Here is a 25,660-nt window from a genome sequence, read left to right on the forward strand (position 1 = left end):
ACAGTGGTTATCTTTGACTTTGAGCTAACTAGCACTATATATTGCTATAGCACTTACAACATTTGATCCATACAAGTTAATCCAACAACTGCAAAATGAAAACAAATCAGGAAAAACAAAGAAAAGAAAGTGACTAGAAAATGGACATGGCTACTTCAAAACTGCGACGGCAGCTTTAAAGAAGAAAAATCGATCTCTTCGGTTTGGAATGGAATTTTCTACAGTAGCAAAAGACGTTCACCTTCATGACAGCTGATGATATTCTACGCTGAACAGGGGCCTTCGTAGGCAAGAGAGCAATATGAATACTTCAAAGTGGACTAGATGACAGTATAGCGTAGCAGTAAGGGAAGTAGCAGTCCACGGCGCTGACGCTCTGAGATGCCCTGGCAGACCGCTCCATGTGAATGTTGGGGAGGTTGGCGGTAGGCCGTCGCCTCGCCCTACACCAGGGGAGAGGGGGGGGGGGGGGGGGGGGGGGGGGGGGGGGGGGGGGTTGGGGAAAACTCCCCCACCCAAACGTGTGTGCTTATCTGGGTGGTGGGATAAAGGAGTAGCCCAACAGTAGATCAGAAGCGGGTGGATTTAATTAGGGGCCCGGGGATGACTGGTGCAGGTATATGGGACTCTCCAACAGTATGACGGGGGAGATTTGAGGGCAGTTCTGGGGGGGGTGGGAGGGCGATTGCGCTGCACCCGCCCCCGATTAGAAGGTCTTCCTGTGGATGGCACGTGCTCGATCTTCCTCGTATTCCCTCTTGGACACCCAGATCTTTTTAAAGGTGTCGAGCGACGCCAGGATGGAGCCACTGCAGTCAAACAGGGGAGGGGAGGGGAGGGGAGGGGAGAGGAGGGCAGGGCAGAGGGATCCACTGAGTTACTACCACTGTTATCGAATGGCACATATCACAATATTACAAAAAACAAAAAACAGCAGAGGTTCTTACCCAATCCACGTGGAATAGAGCCTCTCTTGAGGAGCAGAAATCTGGACAGGAAACAACCGCAGGTCAGAGAGACATACTGTATAGGGATGCACCGATTGCAATTTTGTTGGCCGGTTCCGATTTCCGATTTTTGAATAGTCTGACTTGCCGATACCGATTTTTGCCGATTCCGATTTTCTTTCTAAGAACAATAATTGACAGCTTACACAAACATTTTTGTAACTTTGTTTGAAAATTAAGATTCATATAACAATTCTTATTGTCTGCATGAAGTAGGACCATCTCACTCAAACACATCTCAAAATAAAAGTGTTCCAGGTTACTGGACAGAGCTTTTTTGTGCAAATACAATGAATAACAAATTTAATAAAATCCAATAGCCTATATCCCACAGCTATCATGCATTTACTTTTCCAAAAGAAAACAGGTGCAACAGAACATCAAAATGTGATCCACAAGGAGTTTATAGCCTGGCTCCAGACCAGTCCTCTTGAGTAGTAGGGGAAATGAGTTTATGAGTTAAAGTAACGATCTTCAGTCTGAATATCAGGCGGAGTTTACACACAGTCCGAAATCCGCATTTTTTTTAAATCTGCCATCCGAAAAAAGATCGTCACGCACAGAAAACCTTGCACACTTGAGTCCGATGCATTTTTATTATTATGTCCGTCGTTCTATTTGCAATACGAAACAAATAGTCTCTCCTGTATCCACGTTACAACATGACTGACAGGCTGAGGCAGCAGCAGTGATGTAGAATGGAGAAGGCAGGTCTGGGAATCATACTAGACACAATGCTCAGGTTCACCTCGCCAAGCCGGCTGTGCGCGGTGGCGAAGCACCGCTTCCCGGGGAGAGAGAGAGCAGAGAGAGAGGGGGGACAGTGAGGTGAAGCGAGCCGCTCAGACTGGACTCCAGCTGAGCGGGACTCGGCCCATCTCTGTCTCCACGGCTTATTTTCGACTTGCATGTGTGACAAACTGCGAGCTTTGTCTTCTTCACCGACGGTGAAAAAATTCCACAATGAGGAAGGTATGCTGGCGTGTGTGTGGTGTGGTGGCTGCCTGTCTCGGTGCTTTGGTTGTGCGCGCACATCACGTGAAAAAGGGGGGGAGCCAACCGGCACACAGAATCGGCTATGTACTGTAGACTGACCGGCGCAGGTCACTGGTCACGGCCGATCAGCTGAAAATCGTCCATTTCCGGTCACGTGCCGATCGATCGGTGCATCTCTAGTATCTATACAGAGCTATCATCATAAGCAGGTGAATAGCGACATGCATGAAACTGAGCAGGACATAAGATACGTATCAGGGCTGTACAGTGCTACATATACTGTATGTAGCACATGCTACATACAGTATGTAGCACGTGTAGTCCTTTTTAAACACATGGTCAGGGTTGTCTGTAGCGAAGCCGTTTTATTGATCCAGTTCTTCTAGAGCGGAGCTTTCTGTTCTCTCTCTGTCTGGAATGAAACTAGGAATCGGATAAACTAGGATGAGACATGACGTCAGCGCCGTGTACGGATGAACGTGTTTGTGTCAAGTAATTCTCCTTTGAGGGAGAGCCTGGTGACGCGAGGTTTAGTGTCAAGTGTAAGCTGAGGGAACTCGCACTCCTGCTTTATTATGTTGTTACTGTGATTGGAGTTGTTGTGAGTTTAAAGTAAGTCTCCACAGCCGTATCTTGATCATGTGCCCAAGTCAGCACTAGATTGAGCATGTGTGTGTGTGTGTGTGTGTGTGTGTGTGTGTGTGTGTGACAGCCTGAGCCTATATACTTGTTTGCATGTGTACACACACACACACATACACACAGATCAACAACACTTTGCTTAATGTTAATAATGTCAATATGGAGTGAGACGTAATTTCTTTGCGAGGATCTTTGCTCCTTGTGTGGGAGGGAAAGTGAGATGACTGCTGTGTGAGCACCTTTATTCCCTGCAGGTGTGTTTGCAGTAGGGGATTGGCTGGCCAGTGGAGATTGGCTGATGACATCGTCGCTGGGGATTGGCCACTCCAGGGACAGGCCCCTATATAACTCCTGTGCTTTCAAGATGGCACTGGTGGGGATTGGTGTTAGCTGAGTAGTGCTAACACTGGCCCTCCATGTTGCCTCCTTGCTCCTCCAAACTGTGATTTTTGTGTTTATCTTTGTGCTTAAGACAACTGGGAAGCTGTGGTAGCTTGGTAGCTCTGTCTTAGCCACTTTGTCTTTGGGCTTAGACAACTGGGAAGCTGGGGTAGCTTGGTAGCTCTGTCTAGCCACATTGCAGTAATAATTTATTCTATTTATATTGTTAATCTGTTTGGTACATTTTGTCATGTGTTGTGATGCTGGACTCAACCTCCTGTATTAGCTGCTGCTTCCAATGCCTGCTCTAGCCTTGGCTTCGGCCTACTCCTCAGGCTTAAGTTAGCTTGTTCTGTTAGCGTGAGAGTAGAGAGTCCAGTGTCCCCGTTTATCTTTTTTATGTGTGAAAATAAAATCACACATACCTTTTCATTGTTGTCAGTGTCTAAGTTTATGTTGTGGTCAAAACCCCTAGACCGGGTCATAACAGTCAAGTAATTCTCCTTTGAGGGAGAGCCTGGTGACGCGAGGTTTAGTGTCAAGTGTAAGCTGAGGGAACTCGCACTCCTGCTTTATTATGTTGTTACTGTGATTGGAGTTGTTGTGAGTTTAAAGTAAGTCTCCACAGCCGTATCTTGATCATGTGCCCAAGTCAGCACTAGATTGAGTGTGTGTGTGTGTGTGTGTCAGCCTGAGCCTATATACTTGTTTGCATGTGTACACACACACACACACACAGATCAACAACACTTTGCTTAATGTTAATAATGTCAATATTTTCAATTAATATTGCAGTTGGATAAACTGAAGAAAATGCATTTCAACAACTGGTTGTCTTATTCTAAATATTGACACCAAGATTTTTATTTTTACTGCAAAGGTATATTGTTTCCAAATATTGGTTTTCAGTCTCTTTGATTACCAATAATCTATATCTGTATCGGCCGTGGGAAAAAAACATATTGGTCGATCCCTACTACTTGTGGTTTTATACATATACATTGTATACGTGTGCTACAATTTTATGGCCTGTGCTACAAAACTACCAACCTCTGTAGCGGCTGTGCAAACAGAGTTAACGTACAGCCCTGCATATAACAATAGGGAGGCTCTTTCAGTCCGGCCAAATTAACAACAACAACAAAACGAGCAGGACCTACCTTGATCTTCACGTCTTTGGGTGCGAGCTTCTTGACTTCAGTTAGTAGTCTTTCCCCGAAACCTGTGAGGAGCAAAACGGTTAAAGACAGGTTTCCCACACCTTCTCAAACATCAAATTCAATCACATGTCAATGACTTTCAGGGTTCCCACACATTTTCATGGATAACATTTCAAAAATGGTCCATCAAGGATCCAATAGGATTTGCATGTGACGTGAGGCGGTGGCTCTGAATCCAAACAGAGCTACGTTACGTCAACAGCTATATTTACATGGAAGGTTATCCAATGGAAGATTACTGTAACAATTTCATTAAGCACAACAAAGTTCCACGACTTTTCCAAAACTTTCAAGGATTTTACTAATTTCATGACTTTTCCAGGTCTGAAAAACAAGATTTTGAAAGTCCATGACTTTTCCAGGTTTTCCATGACCGTAGGAACTGCGGATTTTCTAGGCCCAATTCCCTCAAATTCAAGGACGCAACACGGCATAGCTTAAGACACGGATCAAGGTTTACAGAAGCGGATCAAGACTTTACAGAATCGCAGATAACAATTAAAAAGAGAGAGAGGCTTGAATGTTCAGTAAAACAAACAAACAAAAACCTAAAAAGAACTCCAATTTCTATTCTTGCACAAAATATATAAATTCAAGCACTTGACCCAGTAATATCACATGCACTTGACCCAGTAATATCACATGCACATGACCCAGTAATATCACAGGCACATGACCCAGTAATATCACATGCACATGATGACCCAGTAATATCACATGCACATGACCCAGTAATATCACAGGCACATGACCCAGTAATATCACAGGCACATGACCCAGTAATATCACAGGCACATGACCCAGTAATATCACAGGCACATGACCCAGTAATATCACAGGCACATGACCCAGTAATATCACAGGCACATGACCCAGTAATATCACAGGCACATGACCCAGTAATATCACATGCACATGACCCAGTAATATCACATGCACATGATGACCCAGTAATATCACAGGCACATGACCCAGTAATATCACAGGCACATGACCCAGTAATATCACAGGCACATGACCCAGTAATATCACATGCACATGACCCAGTAATATCACAGGCACATGACCCAGTAATATCACATGCACATGACCCAGTAATATCACAGGCACATGATGACCCAGTAATATCACATGCACATGACCCAGTAATATCACAGGCACATGACTCAGTAATATCACATGCACATGACCCAGTAATATCACAGGCACATGATGACCCAGTAATATCACAGGCACATGACCCAGTAATATCACAGGCACATGACCCAGTAATATCACAGGCACATGACCCAGTAATATCACAGGCACATGATGACCCAGTAATATCACAGGCACATGACCCAGTAATATCACAGGCACATGACCCAGTAATATCACAGGCACATGACCCAGTAATATCACATGCACATGACCCAGTAATATCACATGCACATGACCCAGTAATATCACATGCACATGACCCAGTAATATCACATGCACATGACCCAGTAATATCACAGGCACATGACCCAGTAATATCACAGGCACATGACCCAGTAATATCACATGCACATGACCCAGTAATATCACATGCACATGACCCAGTAATATCACATGCACATGACCCAGTAATATCACAGGCACATGACCCAGTAATATCACATGCACATAACCCAGTAATATCACATGCACATGACCCAGTAATATCACAGGCACATGACCCAGTAATATCACATGCACATGACCCAGTAATATCACAGGCACATGACCCAGTAATATCACATGCACATAACCCAGTAATATCACATGCACATAACCCAGTAATATCACATGCACATGATGACCCAGTAATATCACAGGCACATAACCCAGTAATATCACATGCACATAACCCAGTAATATCACATGCACATAACCCAGTAATATCACATGCACATGACCCAGTAATATCACATGCACATAACCCAGTAATATCACATGCACATGACCCAGTAATATCACATGCACATAACCCAGTAATATCACATGCACATAACCCAGTAATATCACATGCACATGACCCAGTAATATCACAGGCACATGACCCAGTAATATCACATGCACATAACCCAGTAATATCACAGGCACATAACCCAGTAATATCACAGGCACATGACCCAGTAATATCACAGGCACATGATGACCCAGTAATATCACAGGCACATGACCCAGTAATATCACAGGCACATGACCCAGTAATATCACAGGCACATGACCCAGTAATATCACAGGCACATGACCCAGTAATATCACATGCACATGACCCAGTAATATCACAGGCACATGACCCAGTAATATCACATGCACATGATGACCCAGTAATATCACAGGCACATGACCCAGTAATATCACAGGCACATGACCCAGTAATATCACATGCACATGACCCAGTAATATCACATGCACATAACCCAGTAATATCACATGCACATAACCCAGTAATATCACATGCACATGACCCAGTAATATCACATGCACATAACCCAGTAATATCACATGCACATGACCCAGTAATATCACATGCACATAACCCAGTAATATCACATGCACATAACCCAGTAATATCACATGCACATGACCCAGTAATATCACAGGCACATGACCCAGTAATATCACATGCACATAACCCAGTAATATCACAGGCACATAACCCAGTAATATCACAGGCACATGACCCAGTAATATCACAGGCACATGATGACCCAGTAATATCACAGGCACATGACCCAGTAATATCACAGGCACATGACCCAGTAATATCACAGGCACATGACCCAGTAATATCACAGGCACATGACCCAGTAATATCACATGCACATGACCCAGTAATATCACAGGCACATGACCCAGTAATATCACATGCACATGATGACCCAGTAATATCACAGGCACATGACCCAGTAATATCACAGGCACATGACCCAGTAATATCACATGCACATGACCCAGTAATATCACATGCACATGACCCAGTAATATCACAGGCACATGACCCAGTAATATCACATGCACATGACCCAGTAATATCACAGGCACATGACCCAGTAATATCACATGCACATGACCCAGTAATATCACATGCACATGACCCAGTAATATCACTGGCACATGACCCAGTAATATCACAGGCACATGACCCAGTAATATCACATGCACATGACCCAGTAATATCACATGCACATGACCCAGTAATATCACAGGCACATGACCCAGTAATATCACAGGCACATGACCCAGTAATATCACATGCACATGACCCAGTAATATCACATGCACATGACCCAGTAATATCACTGGCACATGACCCAGTAATATCACAGGCACATGACCCAGTAATATCACAGGCACATGACCCAGTAATATCACAGGCACATGACCCAGTAATATCACAGGCACATGACCCAGTAATATCACAGGCACATGACCCAGTAATATCACAGGCACATGACCCAGTAATATCACAGGCACATGACCCAGTAATATCACAGGCACATGACCCAGTAATATCACATGCACATGACCCAGTAATATCACTGGCACATGACCCAGTAATATCACATGCACATGACCCAGTAATATCACATGCACATGACCCAGTAATATCACTGGCACATGACCCAGTAATATCACATGCACATGACCCAGTAATATCACATGCACATGACCCAGTAATATCACAGGCACATGACCCAGTAATATCACTGGCACATGACCCAGTAATATCACAGGCACATGACCCAGTAATATCACAGGCACATGACCCAGTAATATCACAGGCACATGACCCAGTAATATCACAGGCACATGACCCAGTAATATCACATGCACATGATGACCCAGTAATATCACAGGCACATGACCCAGTAATATCGCAGGCACATGATAACCCAGTAATATCACAGGCACATGACCCAGTAATATCACAGGCACATGACCCAGTAATATCACAGGCACATGACCCAGTAATATCACAGGCACATGACCCAGTAATATCACAGGCACATGACCCAGTAATATCACAGGCACATGACCCAGTAATATCACAGGCACATGACCCAATAATATCACAGGCACATGACCCAGTAATATCACATGCACATAACCCAGTAATATCGCAGGCACATGATGACCCAGTAATATCACATGCACATAACCCAGTAATATCGCAGGCACATGATGACCCAGTAATATCACAGGCACATGACCCAGTAATATCGCAGGCACATGATGACCCAGTAATATCACAGGCACATGACCCAGTAATATCACATGCACATAACCCAGTAATATCGCAGGCACATGATGACCCAGTAATATCACAGGCACATGACCCAGTAATATCGCAGGCACATGATAACCCAGTAATATCACAGGCACATGACCCAGTAATATCACATGCACATAACCCAGTAATATCACAGGCACATAACCCAGTAATATCACAGGCACTTGACCCAGTAATATCACAGGCACATGACCCAGTAATATCACAGGCACATGACCCAGTAATATCACAGGCACATGACCCAGTAATATCACATGCACATAACCCAGTAATATCACAGGCACATGACCCAGTAATATCACAGGCACTTGACCCAGTAATATCACTGGCACATGACCCAGTAATATCACATGCACATAACCCAGTAATATCACAGGCACATAACCCAGTAATATCACATGCACATAACCCAGTAATATCACAGGTACATGACCCAGTAATATCACATGCACATAACCCAGTAATATCACAGGCACATAACCCAGTAATATCACAGGCACTTGACCCAGTAATATCACAGGCACATGACCCAGTAATATCACAGGCACATGACCCAGTAATATCACAGGCACATGACCCAGTAATATCACATGCACATAACCCAGTAATATCACAGGCACATGACCCAGTAATATCACAGGCACTTGACCCAGTAATATCACATGCACATAACCCAGTAATATCACAGGCACATAACCCAGTAATATCACATGCACATAACCCAGTAATATCACAGGCACATGACCCAGTAATATCACATGCACATGACCCAGTAATATCACAGGCACATAACCCAGTAATATCACAGGCACATGACCCAGTAATATCACAGGCACATGATGACCCAGTAATATCACAGGCACATGACCCAGTAATATCACAGGCACATGACCCAGTAATATCACAGGCACATGACCCAGTAATATCACAGGCACATGACCCAGTAATATCACATGCACATGACCCAGTAATATCACAGGCACATGACCCAGTAATATCACATGCACATGATGACCCAGTAATATCACAGGCACATGACCCAGTAATATCACAGGCACATGACCCAGTAATATCACATGCACATGACCCAGTAATATCACAGGCACATGACCCAGTAATATCACATGCACATGACCCAGTAATATCACAGGCACATGACCCAGTAATATCACATGCACATGACCCAGTAATATCACATGCACATGACCCAGTAATATCACTGGCACATGACCCAGTAATATCACTGGCACATGACCCAGTAATATCACAGGCACATGACCCAGTAATATCACTGGCACATGACCCAGTAATATCACATGCACATGACCCAGTAATATCACATGCACATGACCCAGTAATATCACTGGCACATGACCCAGTAATATCACATGCACATGACCCAGTAATATCACATGCACATGACCCAGTAATATCACTGGCACATGACCCAGTAATATCACATGCACATGACCCAGTAATATCACTGGCACATGACCCAGTAATATCACACGCACATGACCCAGTAATATCACAGGCACATGACCCAGTAATATCACTGGCACATGACCCAGTAATATCACAGGCACATGACCCAGTAATATCACAGGCACTTGACCCAGTAATATCACATGCACATGACCCAGTAATATCACATGCACATGACCCAGTAATATCACATGCACATGACCCAGTAATATCACAGGCACATGACCCAGTAATATCACAGGCACATGACCCAGTAATATCACATGCACATGACCCAGTAATATCACAGGCACATGACCCAGTAATATCACTGGCACATGACCCAGTAATATCACATGCACATGACCCAGTAATATCACTGGCACATGACCCAGTAATATCACAGGCACATGACCCAGTAATATCACTGGCACATGACCCAGTAATATCACAGGCACATGACCCAGTAATATCACATGCACATGACCCAGTAATATCACTGGCACATGACCCAGTAATATCACATGCACATGACCCAGTAATATCACATGCACATGACCCAGTAATATCACTGGCACATGACCCAGTAATATCACTGGCACATGACCCAGTAATATCACAGGCACATGACCCAGTAATATCACTGGCACATGACCCAGTAATATCACAGGCACATGACCCAGTAATATCACAGGCACATGACCCAGTAATATCACAGGCACATGACCCAGTAATATCACAGGCACATGACCCAGTAATATCACATGCACATGATGACCCAGTAATATCACAGGCACATGACCCAGTAATATCGCAGGCACATGATAACCCAGTAATATCACAGGCACATGACCCAGTAATATCACAGGCACATGACCCAGTAATATCACAGGCACATGACCCAGTAATATCACAGGCACATGACCCAGTAATATCACATGCACATGATGACCCAGTAATATCACAGGCACATGACCCAGTAATATCACAGGCACATGACCCAATAATATCACAGGCACATGACCCAGTAATATCACATGCACATAACCCAGTAATATCGCAGGCACATGATGACCCAGTAATATCACATGCACATAACCCAGTAATATCGCAGGCACATGATGACCCAGTAATATCACAGGCACATGACCCAGTAATATCGCAGGCACATGATGACCCAGTAATATCACAGGCACATGACCCAGTAATATCACATGCACATAACCCAGTAATATCGCAGGCACATGATGACCCAGTAATATCACAGGCACATGACCCAGTAATATCGCAGGCACATGATAACCCAGTAATATCACAGGCACATAACCCAGTAATATCACAGGCACATGACCCAGTAATATCACAGGCACATGACCCAGTAATATCACAGGCACATGACCCAGTAATATCACATGCACATAACCCAGTAATATCACAGGCACATGACCCAGTAATATCACAGGCACTTGACCCAGTAATATCACTGGCACATGACCCAGTAATATCACATGCACATAACCCAGTAATATCACAGGCACATAACCCAGTAATATCACATGCACATAACCCAGTAATATCACAGGTACATGACCCAGTAATATCACATGCACATAACCCAGTAATATCACAGGCACATAACCCAGTAATATCACAGGCACTTGACCCAGTAATATCACAGGCACATGACCCAGTAATATCACAGGCACATGACCCAGTAATATCACAGGCACATGACCCAGTAATATCACATGCACATAACCCAGTAATATCACAGGCACATGACCCAGTAATATCACAGGCACTTGACCCAGTAATATCACTGGCACATGACCCAGTAATATCACATGCACATAACCCAGTAATATCACAGGCACATAACCCAGTAATATCACATGCACATAACCCAGTAATATCACAGGCACATGACCCAGTAATATCACATGCACATAACCCAGTAATATCACAGGCACATAACCCAGTAATATCACATGCACATAACCCAGTAATATCACAGGCACATGACCCAGTAATATCACATGCACATAACCCAGTAATATCACAGGCACATGACCCAGTAATATCACTGGCACATGACCCAGTAATATCACAGGCACATAACCTAGTAATATCACAGGCACATGACCCAGTAATATCACAGCGATGTTAGGCGATTCATATTTGTAAGACGCGGCACTTCGCACCAACCTTTGATCAGCGTGGACCCCCCACACAGTACTATGGTGGAATAGAGTGTGCGTCGGAGGTCCATGTCGGACTTCTGGATAGCGTAGGCCAGGACCTCGTGGATGCCCGAACTCTCATCCCCTATCAAGTCTGGCCTGAACAGCAGCTCTGGGGCACGGAACCGGGCTGGACCAATCTGGTAAAGGGTAAAGATTCAGGGTTTGGAGTTCGGCCGGTGTCTCAGTATGTTAAAGAGGAATGACGGCATCAAAACAAAACGTTTTGGTTGCGGTCCATGTTTATATAAAGCAACGCATCAAAGACAATTCTCAGTGTTTGTCATACTCACATTTAATGTGCTTCCATCAGGGAGTACATACTGAGCCTTCTCTGTTTCTAAAGTCTCATCCTTTTGGGGATTGAGCGACAGGTAACAGGCCCTCTGCAGAGTTGGACACATAAACCCATTTCAGTAGATATTTAGGTCAAGGTTACCCATTTCGAAATGTCACCCTCATAAATCAAGTCAAACCCCCCCACACTCCCCTCGCTGTCACCCATTTCCCACCTCTTTGACGGTGCGGACGACCTCAAACTCTGCGGAGGTGTTGAAGTTGTAGCCTTCCTTGCGTAGCAGCAGGCGGAGGTATCGGGAAACATCTCTGCCGGCGATGTCCACGCGCATGATGGAGTGGGGGATGGCGAAGCCCTCGTAGATGGGCACCACGTGGGTCACGCCGTCGCCGGCATCCAACACGACACCGGTGGTGCGGCCTGTGGCATACCTGCAGGAGGAGAGAGGACTGTCACATCACACGCCTCCCTGAACGCAACTATACATTCAATATTCACTTCATTATGAGCAGGTACACCTGGCCACTGCCAGTTAAGACCCTTGTTTGCCTTCTGAACAGCCTCAATTCTTCAAGATATGGATTCAACAAGGTGCTGGCAATGTTCCATGGGGATCTTGGTCCAAAAGGTCCACCAGTCCAGAGTCCATGCGTTTGGATTCAGCAATCGTCATATTTCTCTGATTCATCCGATTGTGCTTCGCTGGCAGGAGTGAATCCTGGTATGGTTTTCTGCTGCCCGTCCAATTCAAGGTTTGATAAGTTGTGTGTTCTGAGATGCCCTTGCTATTCTCCTCTAACCTCATCCTCAGCAAAATGTGCTGACTGACTGAAAATATTTATAAAATATATTTTCGTGCTGAAAATATTTTAAAAATATATTTTTTGTGCTGAAAATGGTTTCTCCAAGTAGGGTCGGCCAGGGGTTTCAAAGTCTGAGACTGTGGGCCTCCCCTCCGACAAGGCTCTCCTCCTCTGGATGGTCTCACTCAAGTTGCAGCCAGTGAAGACACTGACTCAGTAAAGTTGACCTTATCCTTCAATGTATTTTGAGGAGGCATGGGTGGTATTGAGGTATACCAGGGTATTCAGAAATCCCCGACGTATGATTTTCAATACCGTCAAAAATACAAACGCTCCTCTTTCTATTAAACTGATGCAGAGATGCTGTATTGAGGTGATGTATTGTTGTGCAGAGCGCGCGCCAGCAGAGGTCAGTCTCTACTGGTGGAACAGGCAGCTGAGCTGAGAAAGATGGCGACTGCAAGTGGTGACAGTGTTTGGCCCTAGGATGGAGTGAGTTGTAGCAGCGGGGGTGAAGCACGCGCAGTGAGCGCACGTGCGAGAACTTTTTTGCACACAAAGATTATGTTGCTTGTAAAGCGCACCCTGCCTAGTCCTGTTCTGTCTAGTATGAGATACAGTCAATACATACTGTATGTATATCAATACAAATATATGTATTTGGCGGGGCACGGTGGCGCAGTGGTAAGCGCTGTCGCCTCACAGCTAGAAGGTCCTGGGTTCGATTCCCACCTGCGACACTGTGAGCGCTGAAGGAGTGCGTGACGGTCCGCATGTCCTCGAGTGCCCACCGCCCGGATGGGGTCGTCAAAAGGGCCTTTCTGTGTGGAGTTTGCATGTTCTCCCCGTGCCCCCTGGGGGTTTCCTTCATATAGGAACCTCACACCAAAACATGCAATATCCTGGTTGCTGAAGTGGTTCCTCCTCTGGTCGTTCGGGGCGCCTGTTGGGAGGGAGGGGAACTCGTTGGAATAGCGTGATCCTCCCACGTGCTATGTCCTACCGGTAAAGCTTCCCCTGTCAGGTGAAAAGAAGCGGCTGGCTAACTGCCCATGTCTCGGAGGAAGCATGGAGCCAGTTTCGGCTCTCCCCAGATCGGCAGAGGGTGGAGCAGCAACCAGGATAAATAAATTAAAATTAGCACTAATGGGGGATAATTTTTTTTAGATAAAATGGGGGTGGGGGAAAATACACATGTATTTGGCAATAGGGATCTACAGTATTCCTATAATATTCCTATAGTATTTTTTTTTTTACAATGTAATTCAGCAATGGGGGGGGGGGGCATATTTCAGCAGCAGGGGGCCATCGCTGCTGAATGCATATAGGGGAAACACTGGGTGAGGAGATACAGGACTAGTAAAAAATATAAATGCCTCTGTCTGCACCTGCTGTTTGGGACTATTTGGGGTTTAGTCCCAATGAAAAAGGAAGTTGTGTGCACTATTTGCCTCAACAAAGTTGTGGTTAAAGAGTATAAGGCCACGGCCACAGTGATCCGTTGCGTCTGTCCATCTCCGTTAATTTCAATTCATTTTCAATGAGAGCTGTCCGAGTACCCCAGCCATCAAACCCACGGACCCTATGCAACCAGCCAATGCCACCAACACTGTCATACAGAATATGTGTGGTGGCCTGCAAAAACCCTTCACATGGCGGGAATTTGACATTTTTTATTTATTGCTTTACATTTCCATAAATTAGAAACTCTCCCGTACTTTTTGAATGACTGAGATTAGCTCTCTAAGATCAAAAGTGACAAGTATTTTAACCTGTTACGTGTCTAAAAGTAAAATATGAGAAAAATGGCTTTAAACATTCCACATTCAACAATTCACCATGATGTACTACGGAGATGAGAGTAACCAAATCACTAGAAATCTCAAGAGCTGCAAAACTAGTTTTCAACCTTCTTTGGCTCATTGCCCACAATGTGCAGCAGTAGCAACATGTGAAGGCGTTCTGCACATATGGTATACCTGGTGGAATGTCAGCAAGGTATAAAGAAATAACAGACCACCCAAGCCTCATTTTGAGTATTCCTAACAGTAATGTCTGACTTGAGAACATTGTTTTGAAAGGGCGGGTGGCTCCAATACAACTGCATGTTACCACATTGAAAATGCCTTAAATCCCATCTTGCCCAATTTAGCCAAACAATATACTTAACAGATATGCTCATTAATTCACTTGTCTGGAGGAATATGGGACCTAATAAAGTGGATAGTGGATACTGAGTGAATACTAGAAAGTGTAGGTCATATACCCACTAATAGCCATTTTTCCATAAAGGTAGCTAGTGCTCAGAGAGCGTATGGTGCACTTACAGGCTAAGAACAGCTTGCATGGAGATGAAGAGAGCAGGGACGTTAAACGTCTCAAAGAACACCTCTGCCGCCTTCTCCCTGTTCTTGCTGGGGTTGAGAGGAGCCTCGGTCAGCAGCACAGGATGCTACAGACAAGAGGAAAGAGACAGAACATCACATCTGTAAGACACCGGACCTTATGACAGTGTGGCGTGAAGGAAAAAGACATGACCTCACCTCCTCAGAGGGAAAAGACGTGATCTCACCTCCTCAGAGAACGTCTGCAGCTGCTCCTTAGAGTAGACATACTGCCAGATCCGCTCCATGTCGTTCCAGTCGTTCACTATGCCATGCTCCATAGGATAGCGCACTGACAACAAGCCCCGGTGCTCCTGTTCAACACACAGAGAAGAGACAAGTCAAGTCAAGTCAAGTTTATTTGTATAGCCCTAATTCACAAGCATGTCCCAGAGGGCTTCACAGAAAATATGTCTAGCTAATTCTAGCTGACACAACAGTAGCAAATTACAGTAGTAATAATAGCACATTGAACAGTCATATGATAGAGAAATATAGAAAATATAGAAATATAGGATAGAATGGGTGCCATGCTTTAGGGTAGAATAGGTGTGATGCTTTAGAATAGTGGGGGAATAGTGGGGAGGAGAGATCAGGAAAGGGAGGAGGTGGGGAGGGTGCAGGGGAGGGAGGGCAGAGGGAATGTGAGAGAGGAGAGAGCAGGAAAGTGATGAGGTGGGGAGGGAATGGGAAATGTTGGGGAGTAGAGGAGGTGAGGAAGGAGCAGGGGAAGGGGGAAAGAGGAGAGAGCAGGAGAAGGGAGGGGGGGGAGACATTAATATGTCCTGTCCTGAGCGATGTGGGGGTCCTCTGAGCTCTGTTCGAAACATATATTCATCCATTCATATGAATATAGATGTGAATAAGAAAGAGAGCAGTGTGTGGTACCTCTGCTTTGGGTCCAATGAATAGGTCTCCCTCCAAGGCTCCCGCCATCACGCGCACATGCTTAGGACGACCCACACTGTTTCAAAGACGCCAACACAGAGCATCAGACACAAGCAAATAGCACATTTAGGCAAAGCACCACATGTCTAACATCCCCGTTATCTTTGTTCTGTGGGGAAACGTCAAGGAACACTTACTAGTTGGGGAAGCAATATTTGGGGATCTGGTCACCTGCAAAACCAGCCTTGATGACCCCCGAACCCTGAGGAGAGAAGGATAAGACAGTGGGCATAGGTTGAGGCCACGTCTCGTCATAGACGCTGGTTTAGCTGACTCAGCCTGGCTGGGGGCGTGGTCAGGGTGGGGTAAAAAAAACCATTCTATCCATTCAGCAAAGTTAGAATTTAGCTGATAGCCCAGCCCAGGCAGACACGATCGGGGATTTAACCACCTCAGTAAACGCACATCTGAGCAGACGTCTTGTGTTCTGCTCTAGAACCCCCAAACATGTAGTTTAGAGCCGCAGCGCCGTCTTTTGGTGAGTCAGCCCATGAGATACATTATATGGGTGGTTTTACCCCACTCGCTCGCCAGCCGTTTAACATTTTGTGGGCGTTCCCAGACATGCTGACTGTCTCTATGGTGCTTTTGGTTGGACTGTAATGCTTCACACTCTGAGTAGTGTGTATAACAAGGAGTGAGAGTGTGTGTGTGTGACACAGAGGGGAGGAGAGAGGGACTGGAGGTCACAAGACACAGCCCGAGGCCACCAGCAGCAGTCACCAGCCCTACTTCTTAACATTAATACTCGCTCCCTTGTCTCCTAGCAGAGTCACTGGGCCCTAGGTCTGCGCTCTCTCAATGTTGCCAACGTTAGCATCATGGCTGACATCAGATTAAAGCGGTCTGTATTAACGTCAGAAAAGTAATGGTGTGTTGATTCCATTCATTTGATTGTAGGCTACCAAATGAATGGAATGAACACACCATTCATTTTTGTAGCGCTACCCGTGTGGAGAAACGCACAGGTGCCAAATGCAAAACTAACGTTAGATGCTAACTGGAGGGAAATTAGTCGGTTTCCTGCAGAGGCAATCTGGTTCAGGATAACGCTTCCATCCCTGCACCTTCCCAGCACGCAACGTTAGCTAGTAGTTAGCATTGTGAGCAGACGCTTTATATTGGCAAGAACTAGCTTACATCAGCTGGCTAACGGCTAACCTCCTCCTAGCTACACCGGTCAATGGAAAGCCTTCGCTTGCTGCTGCTGGACAATGTAAGAGAACCTCGATGTTAGCATTAGTGCAATGCTAACGGCGCGTTTAATACCCACTGTGAAACATTTTATTGGTGGTTGTTGTTGTTGTTGTTGTTGTCGTCGTCGCCGTTTTTAGTGGGGTTGTTCGATTATCTCCATCTACTGTTAGCCATAATAACACAATAACTAAGCTAACAGTTAGCCAGCGGCCTCGAGTAGGGTGTGGATGAATGACATCATCATACTTACATTATCAATCACAACCGGCTGGTTAGCTAAAATGTCATAGGACTCCATGACGGACTGTCTACTTCAGATAGATTTCTATCAGTCGGTGTGTGTGTTCTCCCCCGTTTAGCGTTTTAACCATGTAAGATACCGCTCTGTCACACTCTCTCTCCAGCCGTCTGTCTGGTCGCCGCTCCTGTGCACTGTGGGCTGGGCAGCCTGTACCACAACAACCTCACCGTTTGACGGGTAGGAGAACCAACCAATCATGTTAACCCACAGGCAGTGACTGGCAGGGAAACTGACCAGTCCCGTCACTGACAGAAGAAACCAACTAATCACAATATCCGGAACAGGAACCCATGTGCACTGTCAAGTCCTGTGTGAGAATGGAGGAGGGCCAGTGTGAAGACTGTGAATTGTCTCTGACTCTGACTGCAGCTCAAACTTCAGCTTTCTTCAGACCAGCCAAGATGAAGAGGTCAATACATGATGCAGCTCCAGCTGTCTTTCACAAGTGATGATGAAGATGAGAGTTATACACACTCACTGGTCAAAACAATAGTTACAGTTTTCCTCTACAACATAACATGTTTGCAAAACCTCAACCTCTGTTCTTCTTAACCTGATTATCTATGATGTTTTGTGATTCTCAAGAGTGTAGATTTGAGACTTTGACTTGCTTTTTTAAATAGTATGTCAATTAATCATAATTGGCTGTTAATCATATTATTATCAAATACGGTAATTATATGTTCATTTTTTGCAAGTCCAAGTCAGGTTTCAAGTCTTTGACCTCAAGTCCAAGTCAAGTATGGATGAGTGTTTTATCATCTGCTGCATGTCATCTGGTCTGCTTGTACTGCATAGCTAAAACTAAAGAATTTAAAGCATGCACTGTATTATCCTCACTGCTTTATCTATTAGCATACACAGTGTCAACATTGATTAGATGACATTAGTAGACATTTCCTTAATGTTAATGCACCTAAAGTAATACGGTACGCTGGCTCAGTGGTAGAGCTGTCGCCACACAGTCAGAAGGTTCTGAGTTCGATTCTCGCCTGGGACACTGTGGGCGCTGTGGTTGTGTTCCCCCCCATATCTTCAGTGCCTACTGCCCAGGGGTCGTAAGGGCCTTTCTCTCTGTGTGGAGTTTGCATGTTCTCCCCGTGCTCCCCCCAGGGGGTTCCTCCATATATAACCCCCCCACTAAAAAACATGCAGAAGATCAGATCGTCATCGTCATCCGACCAGTGACGACAACATCCGAAGTTGGTCCCCGGGCGCTGTACGAGAAAGCGACCACTGCTCCTGGCCGGCCCCCCGGAGGAAAGGACATGCCTGGATGGGTTAAATGCAGAGGACACTTTTCACCGGCCACCGTCAGCATGAGTGTGTTGTGGCCGCATGCATGTATTGTGGTGTTCGTGTGACAATAAAAGACGGGCTTGTCCGTTACGAGAGTAATAATAATAATAACAAAAGATTGTTCACAAGTCCCAAACCTCAAGTCCAAGTCTTCTTCTTTTTTTATATATTTTTTGGGGGCATTTTGCCTTTATTTGATAGGACAGTATGTGCTGGACAGCGACAGGAAGGCAGGGAGAGAGAGGGGAGGACTAAGCCTTATGTTATGTGTTCTACCAGGTGAGCCACCTCTCTTGAGCCAAGTATCAAGTCTTTGAGGACAAGTCATTGTGTGTGCGACATGAATTGAATGCTGATATTTTGTCAAAAGTAAGCATACTCTCTAGCTAATCTAGCATAATAAGATCAGATGTAGGCCTAAACAAAAAAGCAAGTCATCATCTAAAATCTACACAAATAGAGAATCACAGCACAGATACGGTGCAGAAACTCACGTTAAGAACGGCAGGTGGAGACTTTGCCTAACATGTGGCGGCTATTTGATGTTTTATGGAAGACTGGTGTAGGCCCTACCTATTATTTTGGCCAATGAGTGTACAGCGATGCTGTATGCTAATTTAATTCTTACTAGATTGCCACTTTTCTGGAGAAGATCCAGTCTCCCATGCTGTTTGTTCAGCATCTAGTCCCATGGTGGATGCACAGCCAGGACTTCCAGGCTGGAGCAGGACTGATTGAAGGAACAGTGAGTGTTGACATCTTTGCTTTCTTTTTTGTAGTAGGGATTTTTGCCCACCCTTCTGTATAGGAAAACTCATGACGGCTTTGAAAATGAACTGCTAGTACCAGGTCTTAGTGCCAGACATGTTTGATAGACAAATTATTCACCAAATGAACTTCATGTAAGTATTGATTTTCAGTCTCCGGCTTTGCATCCCTGATTAATAGTCATTATCAATGATGTTATTCTCTTCTTTTCTTTGTGTTTCAGGAGAGCAGGGGATCGACATTACCAGTATGACTGATAATGGTGGCAATCAGGAGCCAGGGAGCGGATTTTTTTTTTTATCAAAGGAGGCTTTGTCAGTTCTGAACATCCCACTAACTGACATTTTGCCCAATGCAGAAGACCGCCTCAATCTACCTGTGTGAGATGAACGAGTCGTATGGACGGATCACGCTACGTCATATCTCTCCTTTAAAGCAGTTCTCAAACAATGTTAGTTGACATATTCCCCATATTACTACAGTATTCAGACATTATGCACAGAAGACAGAAATAACCCCTCTGGGAATCCTTGATAAATGTGAAATTGTCTGCTGATATGATTAGGGCACTAGGACACATCAATGAGCGATGTCCCTTACATACCTGGCTGTTACTGAGCAGTACTGAGCAGGAAACTAACGTCCTAAGGGGAGTTGTGAAAGTTATTGTAACCGGTGGGCAACTTACCAAACAAAGTGCTGATGCTGCAGAGGCAAGTCAGATGAAGACATTTGAGCCCTAAAAAGCACGATCGAGATTTTATTTTATTTTTGTATGTTTTTAGCAGGGGGTTCCTATCTTGAGGAAACCAAGGGGAGCACGGGGAGAAGAACATGCAAACTCCACACAGAAAGGCCCTTTTTGATGACCCCACCTGGGCAGAAGGCACCGAGGACATGGCCATGGGGACACACCCTCCGTGCCCACAGGGTCCCAGGCAGGAATTTAACCCAGGACCTTCTTGCTGAGGCGACAGTACCACTGCGCCAGCGTGCTCCCCCTGCCCCTAAGATCTTGGTAATTGTATTTTCATTCACTTCATTTAATTTCCATTTTTCCAGTTTGTTGTCACAGGCCATCACTCTGATGAACACCTAAAGCAGTCAAACACTTGGCTGATACACTTTCATCACTTGAGACCAGTGACTGAAACATCCCTGTGCAGCAACCTGTAGCACCTACCTCATGCACCCCCCTGACTGTTTACAATCCAGTGTGAGTGTGGTTTACATCAGTGATTCCCAACCTACACTTGTGCTACTGTGTTAAACTCATATTAACCTTTTAGTAGGCATCTCGAACAACCATTTGAATGACTCCCATTTAATACAATTCTTCCAATTTCAATTGGGGTAAAATGGGAAAAAACGAATCAGTTTTATCAAAATGGGCCTATGAAATTACTTGGAATATTGTTTTTATCATTTTGGAAATAAATTGTAATCCCCAATCGTTCCAAGTACCCCTAGGGGTACACGTACCCCTGGTTGGGAAGCACTGGTTTACATAATGCTAATGGTGCATTCCATTTAAACTGGGAGCTTGGATGTCACGGTTGAGTGACGTCACACCCGAGTTGTCAGTGTTCCATTTAAACAATCGGAAAACCAGCCAGGGTTAACTAGCCACTAGCCAGGCTAGCCATTGTTTTAGCAATAATAATAATAATAGCATTGTTAGCATGGTATTTTGCGCATACAAATACTTTAGCAACATGTCCAAACAGACAGAGGTTAGACAGCACTGTGTGTACAACTGATTTGAGACACAAAGTGCTAATAAACAGTATTTACTACGATTTACTGTTGAAGCGCGGAGCAGCCATCTTAGATTTTCGAGGTTGGGGCTGGTGTGTAGTCTCGCAGTGCCAGCCGTAGATGATATCTACGTCTGGAGCACAACTCTCAAAAGTGGTTTAGGCTCCCCCGAGTTTGGCAGAGAAAATCTGAGGAGAGGTCACAGGGGGAGCTCATGACCTTTGAACCATGAAATCCCCAGCTCTCCGTTTAAATGGAATGCAGCATTAAACTGCACTTTTCCCCCTACACAATGACAAATATGTGATATAAAAACTCATATTGTTGGAGAAAATAAATAAACAAAAAGATTTTTGTGTTTTTGTTTATTGCCGTCATTATGCACATGATTTACAATACAACATTTTCAATAAGACAAGAAAGGAAATCTGATGCATAGAATGAAATGGGATTTTTAATCATCCAGTTACAGACAAAAAATAATACATCCTACGACTAGTTTTCCATAAGACTAATTCACATAACTTTACACTTTGCCTACTGTTCATTTTTACAGAACATTAGAGCCACCTGTTTAGTGCACTAATGCTCACATTGTGGTCACACCATCTCATCATCATCATCGTCGTCGTCGTCGTCGTCATCATCATCATCTAGGTCATCGTCAGAATCACAGTCTCTCCAAAAAATGTCATCGTCATCATCATGATCACAGTCTCCAAAAATGTCCCTGATAGCTGTCAGGATGATTTGTGCCTGTCTAAACTCTGGGACTGGAACATGGCTCATGACATCATCGACTGTGAACAGAATTTCAATGGATCGCAGCGTCTCCATCACAACAGTGTTTGTTATTGAGGCCTTGCCTTGCCCTGTACAGTAAGGATGAATGCCACCGATCAGACATGCGTCCACAGAAATATCCAGAGTGTCTTGCAGCCTTTCGGAAAGTTCTGTTTTCTGTGCTTCAGTGACCGTTCGTTTCTTGACAGAATGGGTCTGCATTTCCAATCCACTGGCATTACCGTCACATGCTTCCTGGCACTGACAGGTCCTGGCGCAGACGTCACAACATGCGTGCTTCCACTCCAGCGGCTGCGCCCCCTCGCCGCCAAACGAGGACAGCAACCGTCTCCTCCTGCAGGTGTCCTCGTCGACAACATACCGACGCATTGCGTCAGAAATGCCTCAAAGTTGCTTCTCATGGTACAACACAAGCAAGTGGGACATACTACAGCCGTGCCTGCCTGCCCTCCCATAGGCCCGCATCAAGTCTTCAATGTCTTTCGGGGGGCCATAGCTCACAATGTGCGCCACACCTCTCAAATCAACTCCCGTGCCTAATGCCGATGTTGTAATCACCACGCGGAGAACCGAGTCTGGATCTGTGAGTGACTGCATGATGTGGCCTTTAACAGTGTCCGGTGTCTCTGAGTGGAACATGTCTACCACTCTGTTTGTGCACACATCCAGGGCCGTAGCTAGCTATGAGGACGGGGAGGTCCGGACCTCCCCTAATATTTCAGCCTGCCAAAAAAAAAAAAAAAAAAAAAATTTTTTTTTTTTGCAGGCCAGGCCAGGCCACTCACTGAACAGCAGGCCAGGCGCCGCCTACTGGTTTACTAGTGGTTTTATTACTTTATTCAGGTTTAAAGTGGGTGCATCTCATTGTAAAATTGGACTTGGCCCAAATTGGGCTTCAAACGGCCCAAATCAGGCTTCAAACGGCCCAAATCTGGCATTAAACGACCCAAATAGGGCTTCAAACGGCTCAAATCTGGCTTCAAACGGCTCAAATTGGGCTTCAAACGGCCCAAATTGAGCTTCAAACGCCCCAAATTTTTTCACGCGCGTCGGCCCGTATCGGCCTGGCCTGCTTGGTATCTAATGCCCGGCCTGAATTATGATCCCAGTCCGCCCCTGGTGGTGAGTGATGACTGTCTGTCTGCCTGGCGAGATAATTGAAGGTGAGCGAGCTGCGAGACAGTGAGCGAGTGAACGACAGACAGTGAGTGACACTGACAGATTTTTTAGCAACAACCAAGAAAGTGTCTAGTCTGTCTCTTAAGTAATGTTACCTGTGTGACACGTTGGGATGCTACTGGCTAATCATGCATGATGCCAATTGCCAAGCTCCCGAAGTCAGGTATGCAGGTGGCTATATGCATGGTTTCAGTTTCATGACCCAATAAGTAACAAAAAGAGGTGGTGTAAAGGTAAAAACAACATAATATATTTTATTTTATTTTTCAATCGTTCCTATCAGGAATAAATAAATGTCCCTCTGTATGTTTTTTTTTATTATCGATGATGACTTTGTGTGTTGTGTACGGCTTGGGTTGTGTACCTATGTTTGTAGGTGTCATTTTGATATGAATTTGGCTAAAACAGTTTGTGTTTGTTAGTTACAATTATGTTGACAGGAGAGCTGAGCAGGTGGTGACATGAAAGAGAATATACTGAATAATGACATCACAACAGTATAATCCTAATGTTGATTTAAAATGATATATTACTCTAAATATGGCTTAAAAAGGAAAAAAAAAAAGCTCAATTTTTTTTCGGGCGCCGCCGAATCCGCCTCCCCTTGCTGGACCTCCCCTATTTCGGAACCCTGGCTACGGCCCTGCACACATCTCTTGATCCAGGTGGATGAACGCGTTTGTCTCCGAGCCTGCTTCTAAACACATCCACATACAGCATTGAGCAATCATTTATACTTTGACAGTAAATCACTGTGCGTTCAGCATTTGGTCCCTTCTTCCTCAATTCACTGATCAGCCTAGAAAATGTCTTTTCGGCATTTGAGGAGACCTTCTTTACAGCCAGCCTGACGTTGCTCCAATCCGGGCTTCTGGCAACTTCCAACCAGTCGTGGAGCCCCAGGCTTTTGATCAGGCTCTTGCGTGTGGCGAGTGACGCTGTAGCGGTGAGGGCGAGCACAGGAACCGTCACAGGCAGGAGGGATCGCAGCTCACCCACCAAACCACACCACTTGCGAAATGGAGAGTCACTGCCACGGCGCTGCGGCTCTGCCCTAGACAAAGAAAAGTCAAGACTTTTGTCAGAATGGCTCCCATCCTTTCTTTCCGCCCCATATACAATGGAGCTACCTAGACCAGGGGTTTTCAAAAATCAGAGACCACAGGCCTCCCCTCAGACAAGACAAAACTCAGACGAAACAACAACACCCCCCCCCCTCCTTAGTTTATTTGATGTTTACCATGGCACCACAAATATTATTTTATCCCATCATAGATAATCAATAATTGCTAATAAAAGATAGCATGATATTGGATATTCAGACTACACCAAATAGCCTACATGGGTTAATAGACAGACAATAGGTCTGTCTGAAGTATTTGTTTTCTGACTCTGGGCCTCACTGAGCCTCCCCTGAATGTTTGGACCCCCCCTGGGGAGAGGCCCGCCTCCCATTTGAAAACCCCAGACAACCTCTGCATGATCATTATTAAAGCAACATGGGGCATTTAAACATTATTCCTCCTTCTGAATTAGCAACCTTATTTAGTTCTGTAAACACAATTTATTTGATCGAAAGATGAATGTTGTAAGCCTAAACATAGTTGTGTGTAATAGTCCTATAAGATTGCTATTATTCGCACATAACGTTACACCCAAAGCCATAGC

General features: G+C 45.0%; 1 protein-coding gene across 1 annotated transcript; it reads right to left on the bottom strand.

The window, feature by feature from the left end:
* Window positions 1-468: 468 nt before the first annotated feature.
* On the bottom strand, window positions 469-18,303 carry actr1b (actin related protein 1B). Its single transcript, XM_083638651.1, has 11 exons — window positions 18,134-18,303; window positions 16,824-16,888; window positions 16,627-16,702; window positions 15,927-16,052; window positions 15,682-15,806; window positions 12,766-12,982; window positions 12,547-12,639; window positions 12,219-12,393; window positions 4,187-4,248; window positions 948-988; window positions 469-809 (listed from the first exon to the last, which is right to left on the bottom strand). The coding sequence occupies exons 1-11, from the start codon at window positions 18,179-18,181 to the stop codon at window positions 707-709; spliced, it is 1,131 nt and encodes a 376-aa protein (XP_083494777.1). The 5' UTR covers window positions 18,182-18,303; the 3' UTR covers window positions 469-706.
* Window positions 18,304-25,660: the final 7,357 nt, after the last annotated feature.

The sequence above is a fragment of the Poromitra crassiceps genome (assembly GCF_964638095.1).
Source record: "Poromitra crassiceps genome assembly, chromosome: 6".
NCBI classification, from domain to species: domain Eukaryota; kingdom Metazoa; phylum Chordata; class Actinopteri; order Beryciformes; family Melamphaidae; genus Poromitra; species Poromitra crassiceps.